Source organism: Arachis ipaensis, chromosome B05 (assembly GCF_000816755.2).
Source record: "Arachis ipaensis cultivar K30076 chromosome B05, Araip1.1, whole genome shotgun sequence".
NCBI lineage: Eukaryota > Viridiplantae > Streptophyta > Magnoliopsida > Fabales > Fabaceae > Arachis > Arachis ipaensis.
The window spans coordinates 145,787,236-145,797,312 of NC_029789.2; the positions used below are offsets into that span (position 1 = coordinate 145,787,236).

Below are 10,077 nucleotides of genomic sequence, written 5' to 3' on the forward strand. Positions count from 1 at the left end.
AATAAAAATATTAATCAACACCTTATTTTTATTCTATTAAAATATAAATTTTAGAATTTGAAATTTTAATTTTAATACTTAGTGTTTAAAATGTGGAGTAAGTATTGATAAAAAATGCTAAATTTTATTAGTAATTTATAAATTTTCTGCCTTCTTCTGTTGAAGAGCCATTTTCCTTCCCACGCAAGAAAGCAGGTACTATATTATTATGACTCATCAGCATTGGCCATTGCATTAATTTAATTATTCAGTTAGTCAATGACTTAACACAAATATTTTTTTATTATTATTTAATTATTAATTATTAAAAATATAAAATAAAATATGTTGTTGAATTATTAGACCAAAAAAATTAAATTAATGACTAAATAATAACAAAAAATGATAAATTCTAAAGGTCCTAATATTTTTTTTTCCTTCCCCACGAGTCAACCATCAAAACATGATGAAATAATGCACCACGTTAAATTATAAATTAAAGTAAAATATCGTTTTTGTCCCTATTGTTTGGGGTAAGTTTTAAAGTTGTCTCTAACGTTTCAATCGTCCTATTTAAGTTCCTAACGTTTTAAAATTGACTCAATGTTGTCCTGCCGTTAGGGATCCGTTAATAGAATTGACGGCGGGACAAAATTGAGACGATTTTGAAACGTTAGAGACTTAAATAGGACGAAAACGATACATAAAAATAAATTTTAATTTAATTTTATCTTTTAATAATATTAATTTTTTACACATAGTATTCAATTATTTTTTAATTACATATAAATAAATTACACTTAATCACGTTACTTTCATTTTAAATATTTTTTTTTATAATTTTAAAGAATTTTGATACATTAGAGACAAAAGATATAATTTATATTTTATTGTATATTCCTAACGTTTTAAAATCGTATCAATTTTGTCCCGCCGTTAATTCTGTTAACGGATTCTTAACGGCAAGACACATTGAGTCAGTTTTGAAATGTTGGGGACTTAAATAGAACGATTGAAACCTTAGGGACAACTTTGAGACTTACCCTAACCGTTAGGGACAAAAACGATACTTTACTCTATAAATTAAATCTAAAGATAATAATGGTAGTGTATTTTATGATTAAAAATTAGCTACGTACTCTATTAACTCAAATTACTAGATTTAAAATTATATATTTTTATTAACTATATAATACATTGATTAAAATTACTATTGAGTTACACTTAATTATGCCTATATATGTTCATATGAAGCTCCAATAACTCCCATTATTCACTTAACATAAAATGTCTCATCCTCTATCAAAATCAGCTTCATCGCCATTAAATTCCAACTCCACCATCGACGATCCTTTCAAAAACCTTGGCATAGTTCGAAACCAAGATGGAACTATCACAAGGATCATTCAATATCCAACAACTCCACCAACACAAGACCTAATAAACCCTATTCTGACCAAAGATCTCCCTCTAAATCCTAAAAACAAAACTTGGGTACGCATATTCCTACCCAGAAAGGCACTTCAAAATCAAAATAACTCAACAAAGCTCCCTCTTATAGTTTACTACCATGGTGGTGGTTTCATATACACAAGTGCTTCTTCCACCATCAACCATGACTTCTGCTCTAACATGTCACTCCAACTCTCCGCCGTTGTCGCCTCCGTTGACTACCGTCTTGCCCCGGAATACCGGCTCCCTGCGGCCTACGACGACTCCGTGGAGGCCTTGCATTGGCTAAGAACCACCGATGAAACATGGGTACGTGACTATGCTGATTTTTCTAAGTGTTACATCATGGGTTCTAGTGCGGGAGGGAACATTGCTTACCATGTAGGGCTACTTGTGTCTACAACCGTTAATTCATTTGACTTTGACCCTTTGAAGATCAGAGGGCTTATATTGCACCATCCGTTTTTCGGTGGTTCCCAAAGGACTGAGTCTGAGTTGAGGTCGGTCAACGATCCGGTTCTGCCTATTGGGAACTGCGATCTTATGTGGGAGCTGGCGTTGCCTGAGGGTGCAGGGAGGGACCACTGGTATTGCAATCCAACGGTGGTGGATGATGATGTGTGTTTTGAAGAGATCAAAAGGCTGAGATGGAAGGTCTTTGTTTTGGGATGTTATGGGGACCCTATGATTGATCGCATGGTGGGGTTGGTGGCCATGTTGAGAAGAAAAGGTGTTGAGGTTGTCGATCACTTTGGAGAAGGCCATCATGGGGTTACATATGGTGATCCAAGCCACGAGAAATTCTTCCTTCGAATAAAAGATTTCATAGATATATAAATATAGAATTTAATTTTTACTTATGGTGAATGAACATAAATAATTATACAAAAGAATAAATAATAAAATATTTTACATTATTATTAATAGATTAAAATTAAACTCATAAAAATATATGTTGAAGAGTAAATTTTATTTTTAATCAAGTGTAATGTTACTTAGCTTATATATATAAACTTAATTAGTATCTTATTTTGAAGGGTGTTTACTACGGTACGATGATAAATTTATACGTACCGATATATTTAAAATATAGACAAGTAATAACAAGTTACGTAGAATTTATTTTTCACATCAGCATTTAATTTTTTTTAAATATATATTATATCACCACTTTTACTAATACACCCATTTAATTAAATAAAATAAAAAAATTTTAAAATTCAATTAATCATAATTTTATTTAAACAACAAAACAAAAACATATAAAAAAAACAAAAAATCAAATTTACTCTTCATCTGGGTTTCAGAAACCCTCTCGTTGAATCACGCCTCTGAAGATTTTTAGTATTCTTCATCTTCTTCTCTCCTCTTCCTATTGTCTCTCTCTCTCTCTCCCGCTAGAGCTCGATCTCTCTCATCTGTCTCACTTTGGCATCGCACTCAAGATCTCTCCCTATCTCCTCTCTGGTCTCGCAATCGAGGTCATCGTCGCGTCATAGAGCATCGCCATCTTGTGCGTTCTAGAGAGCGTTGCCTTCCTTCTGGTTCCAGAGAGCGTCGCCTTCCTCCTGGTTCCGTCTTCCTCGCCATCTTCTTTGCCGTCTTCCTCATTCTTCATCACTGTCGTCAGCCTCTCCCTTCCAGTAATTCCCTCCCTATGATTTCTGTGATTTGAATTATTATAGCATTGGTGTGATTTTTGTAATTAGGATAATTTGGTTTGATTTATGTGATTTGATATTAGTTGTTAATTTTGACAAATTGTTGAATTCTTATTTTATCTGCATATGTTTCTGAAATTGTGAATGCAATTTTTTTAATAGAAAACTTAATTTAGATGACAATAGTTTCATTTTTCAAATGCTGCATAGTGTCTTAATGCACATCTAATTTCACAAATTCTAAGTGATGCACCGCAAGATGTTACTTAGCTATTTTCAATCATGAACAAAATCTATGAAAAAACAAATCTCTAAAAATTTTGGTACTAATAGAATCCACCTGAACAGGACAAAAAATAGAACAATTCAAAAAATAAATCTCTTCAAAAATTTAATTTTAGTGAAGTGGTTGGTGAAACCAAATACTTCACATAGAATACACTTCATTGGCTACAATCTATTACCAAACATCCTTTGACTTAAAAGTTCTTGAATATTCCACAAGTCTTCGGAAAAAACCATAAAATAATTTGATAAAAAAAAAATGCTCAATGCGAAGACTCTGTGAATTAAAAGTAAACCAAAAACATACTCTAAGGAACCGATATAGTTATGTTCCTTTATCATGAAACTGAATGGACGTGAGTTAAAACCAAAAACATAAAATTTTCCATTAGTTCCTGAAAAATAATAAACTTCAAAAGGAAATTCAAATCCTCTGGGTCCATTCTTTCACTATGTCTACTCACTGTACTTTAAACTAGTTAACTGTTGATTACAAACTAATTTTTCAAAATTTTATAAAAATCGAAGGAAAAAACTTCTTTTGGTAAAGGATTGGATGCTATATTCAAACACAGTCTCTTATTCATGTTTCCTCTTACTTCTTTTTTAGTATAATATCTGTAAATGCACCTTTTTTTTGCGCTCTTTTTTCTTCTTCCTTTTAATTTCTAAAATTTTTGTTCAAATGTTGTTGTAATATTTGTTGCTGTGTTGTAATTGTTCAGTTGTTGAATGATTATTTGATCTTCATCATTGTCATCATCAACAATGTCACTTAAATTTATTGGATGACTCTTCGATTTCTTCAATTTTCTGTTGTTGAGTGATTTTATCTTTCTATTGCTACTTTTGATTGTCTTTCTTTCTGCTCGTCTTCTAAGTTCGGCCTCCAAGAAAGTTTTTTCATTTTAGATTTACCTTTTTTCAATAATTCTATGTGTAATTTTCATTCTATAAGAGTAAACTACACTTTTTCTCTCTGAAATTATATGATAATTATTACATTTTACCTTTTACTTTGTTATGCTTATACTAAAACCATAACTATAGCATGTGAACTAATTTAAACAAATATTAACAAATATTGACATTCGAACAAACATACCCAGATTCCTCTTGAATTTCAGGTTGTTGAATTTTGAACTTGTCAAATGTTAACAAATATTGAAGCTCAAATCCTTACTAATTTGTGAATTCTGATACTGGTGTATGATACATAAATATTTAATTGTCAAGTCATACACATGAAACTCAACAATATACAGAGACAACCCACGACTAGGATTACAAAGTTATGACCTATGATTATTGATTATTCTATAACTAGTATCTTTCTCACTAGGATTATTGATTATTCATTAACATAGGCACATAGCATTTTATGGAGTCAACCTTTATGAAGTTAACACTTTAATTGGACTACTGATGTCTTTTTTGAACTTTGAAATTAGTTACTATAGATTCAACACAAGTATTTGATCCATAATAATTTTTAAAAAAATTCACACTAAATGAAAAATTCCAAATGAAGTTTTTTTTAATCTTACTGTTATATTTTCTACTTGTATTTTCTACAAAGTGGGAAATCATGGCATAGTGGACGCCATTTTATGGAACATTAACAAAAGCGAAGAGAACTAAATAGAGGAAAACACGGTCATACAGAGAAAGTGAAGTGAAAAGAAAAAGAGATAAAGAGAGAGAGGAAAGAATGAGTGTTTCTTTGACTGTGATGACCTTCAAACTGCATGATGATCAAGCAGAAGAGGAGGAGGGACTTATGTATTAGTGTAATCACAAGTTACTCTCCCATCATCCTTTGTACCCAGCAAGGTTCTTACTTCTACCTGTGTTCCTTTTGTGGGTCTTATCTTTTTATCTAGGTTGCCTAAAAATGCTTCCTTTTACTGTGATTTGATCTGGATTTTGGTAGATCCTTGTGGATGAAGCGGCCTTTTGATATCTATCATTTGCTAACATAACTACATAAGTGCAAATACTTTTAATATTGATGTTTTGATTTGAAGATTTCTGCTTTGCTTCAGCATTATTGCTCTTTGCCTACTTGAAGATTTATGCCATATCTTTTGCCTTGACCACTTATTCTGATTGGGTTTGAAAATTTTTCCGTCAGAGAATGGGGCAAGGCTACAGGGGTTAGGGGTGGCATGCTAATTAGCATCTGAAGTTTTCTGCAAAGCAATCAATGAGCTCTTCCTTAATCTAACTAATTTATTTCTTGTACTTTAATTCTGTGGCAGATTATCTTAATCAAAGGCTTTGTGTGGAGAACAAGTTGGAACACTAGCTGACCAAACTAGATCAATAAGCTAACATTTAATTCAACCAAATTCAGTTATATTAGTTAGCAAGCTGGTGCCGTTAAGTTGAGCACTATGATGGATGCCTCGAGAAGAAAATATAAAAAAGACCAAACAGTTTCAGAGTACATGGTGCAATCAATGGAAACTGTGTTTTGGAACTGAAATCCCCAGTTCCATATCCCTAAGATTTGAGATGGTGTTGTATTTAAGTATGTATTTCTGTAGGAAAAAAAAAGAAAAGAAAAAAAAATGCTTGTGTATATCATCCCTACATGAATTGTACTGTAGTATAGTAGTAGTAGTAGGCTTCCTTTATTAATAAATGTAAACATATTTGGAGTAATTTAATTTAAAATCCAACTTTATTATTTTCAAGTCATTATGGAAGGTAAAATCTTTAGTCAAAAGTATTAGCATAGATTTGGGTACTCATTAGTTGTAATTTGAAAGTTATGTGATATCTGAGCCTACCTTCATGATAGCTCATCATAAAACTGCATGATTTCGAAGTTGAGAATGAAAGATTAAAAATAGTTTCGATGAAGTTGCATCTAAGCTTAGTGGTTCCAATAAAGAAGTATTGAAAGAAACATAGTTAATGAATCAATATCTCCAAATTGCACAAGAACCTAATGCATTCCACCATTTTTGATTGGTTATGTCTAAAAAATTACTGATGAAAAATTAATTCTAAAGCTCAAACTCATTTTTAAACAATGGAATTCCACAAAGCTCTCAAATTTTATAAAGAACACTTAACACCAATAAATAAGGTGCGGTGAGACAATGCCACAAGAAGAGAAAACCGCGAACATCCTTTAATGATTTACAATCAATAGCAACAAGTAAACCACAAACTCCCACTATATATTTGGAGTATACGAGACACAAATACAAAGTCCAGCAATAACAATCATAGCATCCTAACACTATATAACAACATTCTCTCCAAAACATGTAGGAAAAATAGGAGAATGGAGACCAACAATTCAAACTACCAAGACCTTAAAAGAGAAAAATGAATTAAGCATCATAAAACAAAACCGCATGAACCCCACTATTTCAACAGACATTCTCCAATAAGAAAGCTTTCAGCTACTGCATAAATCATAATAGATAAACTTCTACTGCTGCTTGCACTCTGGAGGTCGCTCACGCTGTTGACCTTCACCAACCGGTGCTCTTCCACCTTTCTGAAAATTTCCAGCCACCGTTGAAACAAGTTAGAAAGAAGAAACTTATGGGCCTCAGCATCAAGCCCTATTTCATTTATAATTTAGATTACAAATTTGACTATCTTACCTTATGTGATGGCTGAAATGACATTCCAAACGAAATCATCGCCACAACGGAGGTGATGGCAAGAAATAAAATACTTTAGATACAAAACTAACTAAAGAAATACAAGTGTTTCAGCATTTCAAAGCAATTAACATGAAATACCTTCTTTTTGGTCTTGGTTTCTTCATCCTCATCCTCATCTTCCTCATCATCATCATCCTTTTCATCATCCTCTTCAATGTCATCTTCATCATCATCTTCCAGGTCTCCAAACTCCTCTCCCTGAATGGCCTCACCAGTAAACCATGACATAGCATGAGGTATAATCTTATCCCTTATTGTTGACCTGAACAAGTGTGATATGAGAATTCATCAATCCTGGATTCAGAAAACAACATCGAAAAATATCAGAGGAAATGGAGGGAAACAAGTAAACTCACCCAATATCATAGTCTTGCTCCATCTGATTCTGAAGTTCCTCGGCCTGTTAAACAGAACATTAATTAGCTCTGGCAAATAATCTGGTCATATCTAACAGCTAAACAGCAGGTTTTTAAATTTACAGATTTTTTACTTCTGCTTGTGTTCTGCTTAAAGATTCAAACTAAAGACTTTCATAAAAAATTACTGTAAAAAGTAAATAAAATAAAATAAAAAGATTTACCATATCTTCATCAATATCTTCATCATCTTCAGGAACTTGTGGTGGATTGAAGAAATTGAAGAAACTCTCACAGTTTTCAGTCTTTGTAATAGGTTTTGCGTTCTTTGAACCCTTCTTGGGCTTTTTCTTAAGAATGTTTTGCGTCAAGCATTTCCCTGGGTGCCATTGAATTTCAGTCATACAGGAAAAAGTAACCACCAAATTTATTTTAAAAAAAGCCAACACATTCTGACACAATATAGAGTTGTGGATAGCAAACAGCGCAATAAGCTTAATAATAGTTCACCCTGTTTGTCTAAATGTCAATATTTATTAATATTTGTTTAAATTAGTTCACTTGTTATAGTTATGATGAAAATTACACATAGAATTATTGAAAAAAAGTGAATCTAAAATGAAAAAGCTTTCTTGGAGGCCGGACTTAGAAGACCAGCAGAAAGAAAGACAATCAAAAGTAACAATAGAAAAGAAAGATAAAATCACTCAACAACAGAAAATTGAAGAGATCGAAGTGTCATCCAAAAAATCTAAGAAGTGACATTGTTGATGATGACGATGATGAAGATCAAATAATCATTCAACAACCCAACAATTACAACACACCAACAAATATTACAACAACATTTGAACAAAAATTTTAGAAATTAAAGAGAAGAAGAAAAAATCGAACATTCAGCAACCAGAGCAAAATTAAAAGTAGGGCCACTAACCTTCAACGGAGACACGGCGGCAACCGGCGACACGACGGCGAGAGCAAAGACGACGGCAAGAGGTGACCCGATGGCGAGCTCCTCCAAGCCACGGACAAAGAAGCCAGCGAAGATGGGGACAACGTGCCGAGCTACCTTGGTTCCGGATAGAGGAAAGAAGAAGAAGCGAAAGTGCTGAGCTTGGGGACGACGGCGGCAAAGAACCTAGGGCTAAGGTTTTGCCGTTTTGATTTGGGACTTTCACTACTTTGCTTCAGAGGGGGGACGAATGATTAGGAGAATTGGAGAAGATGAAGAACGATTGATTTTTTTTTTTGATATGTTTTGCTTTGCTTCAGAGGGGGCACGAATCATTAGGGGGATTGGAGAAGATGAATAACGATTGATTTTTGTTTTTTTTTGTATGTTTTTGTTTTGTTGTTTAAATTATTTGAAATTATAAAATTAGGATTAATTGAATTCTAAAATTTGATTAATTTAAAAGGGTATTTTTGTCTAATCAAATAAAGTAAGGATGTTTAAGACTTTTTATAAAATTAAATAAAAAATATATCTTTATTTTTATTTAATTAAATGGGTGTTTTAGTAAAAGTGGTGATATAATATATATAAAAAAAGAAAAAATTAAATATTGATGTGAAAAATAAATTCCACGTGAGCACGTGGCTTATTACTACTTGTTCATATTTTAAACGTATCGGTACGTATGAATTTATCATGGTATCATAGCAAACACCATTTTAAAGTATGTAATTTACATGTTGATTAAAATGTAGGATTATGCTATATGTACACTAAAATTAGCCACTAAAATAAACTATCAATATAAAATACATGCCAGAATACAAATACACGATGAAAATAAATTAAATCACATATGTATTTATACACAAATACATTAATAGCTAATTTTAGTGTACAAATAGCATTTTTATAAAATATATTATTCATTCACTTTAGTTTTATTTGTTCAATCTTCATCTCTACCTTTAAATTTAAGTTAATAGCTTAATTAAATAATAAATACCAACTTAAACACAACTAATCTTTTATAAAAACAAAAAGCATATATATTTTCTTTTCTTTTTCCCACTTTTACGGTTTTACCAAACTAAACTCCAATCCTTGCAGAAGCTGCAACATAGCACTTGGCAGTTAACAAAACGCTAGGATCTTCAACTCGATCTGTTAACGAGTCATTACTAGTGAAGTACCCCGTGCGATGCACGGGTATGATAAGTACAATGAAAAAAAATTAATACTAAGATATTGTTAAATTAGGTGCTTAATATGGATCTTTTATATTAAATTGAATCATAAAAATAAGAATATAATTTTATTTTTTAAAAAATGCAAAATTTTATTAAAAAAATTAAAAATACCGTTCTGACTAAAATCAAACCGTCTCTTAGAACGGTCAGTATACTTAAAATCAAAATAATTATTATAGTAAATAGAAATTTATATTTGAAAACTTTCAAGTAATAGATTTATACCACTATTAATATGACGTGACATAATATCAAAAAATAATTATCTTAAGTAGTAGAAAAACATTAAACATCATTTACTGTATTGTTTATAAAAAACAATATAATTCCATTATTAAACAAGTAATTTTAAAATTAAAATATCAATTAAAAAATGGTCTGAAATTAAAATTTAACAAAACAAGTGTTAAAATAATATGTTAATATAATATTACACAAATAATATTAATT

The 10,077-nt window shown here is 31.5% G+C and overlaps 2 protein-coding genes and 1 long non-coding RNA gene across 3 annotated transcripts; 2 read left to right on the forward strand and 1 right to left on the reverse strand.

The window, feature by feature from the left end:
* LOC107641495 (probable carboxylesterase 120) lies at window positions 1,235–2,305 on the forward strand. Its single transcript, XM_016344986.2, has one exon. The coding sequence runs from the start codon at window positions 1,267–1,269 to the stop codon at window positions 2,266–2,268; it is 1,002 nt and encodes a 333-aa protein (XP_016200472.1). The 5' UTR covers window positions 1,235–1,266; the 3' UTR covers window positions 2,269–2,305.
* LOC110262666 lies at window positions 2,721–5,936 on the forward strand. The gene is made up of 3 exons (XR_002347565.1): window positions 2,721–3,074; window positions 4,957–5,210; window positions 5,639–5,936. It is a non-coding gene; the product is annotated as an uncharacterized LOC110262666 (long non-coding RNA).
* Window positions 6,548–7,841, reverse strand: LOC107644750 (nucleosome assembly protein 1;3-like). Its single transcript, XM_021103188.1, has 5 exons — window positions 7,647–7,841; window positions 7,423–7,466; window positions 7,145–7,328; window positions 7,004–7,015; window positions 6,548–6,894 (listed from the first exon to the last, which is right to left on the reverse strand). The coding sequence occupies exons 1-5, from the start codon at window positions 7,824–7,826 to the stop codon at window positions 6,826–6,828; spliced, it is 489 nt and encodes a 162-aa protein (XP_020958847.1). The 5' UTR covers window positions 7,827–7,841; the 3' UTR covers window positions 6,548–6,825.

Excerpts from the sequence above, each read along its gene's own strand:
- LOC107641495 (XM_016344986.2), top strand. The coding sequence starts at position 1,267 with ATGTCTCATCCTCTATCAAAATCAGCTTCATCGCCATTAAATTCCAAC.
- LOC107644750 (XM_021103188.1), bottom strand. The coding sequence starts at position 7,826 with ATGACTGAAATTCAATGGCACCCAGGGAAATGCTTGACGCAAAACATT. Across the intron at positions 7,467-7,646 it reads AAGATATTGATGAAGATATG|GCCGAGGAACTTCAGAATCA; the intron begins GTAAATCTTTTT and ends TCTGTTTAACAG. Across the intron at positions 7,329-7,422 it reads GAGCAAGACTATGATATTGG|GTCAACAATAAGGGATAAGA; the intron begins GTGAGTTTACTT and ends ACACTTGTTCAG.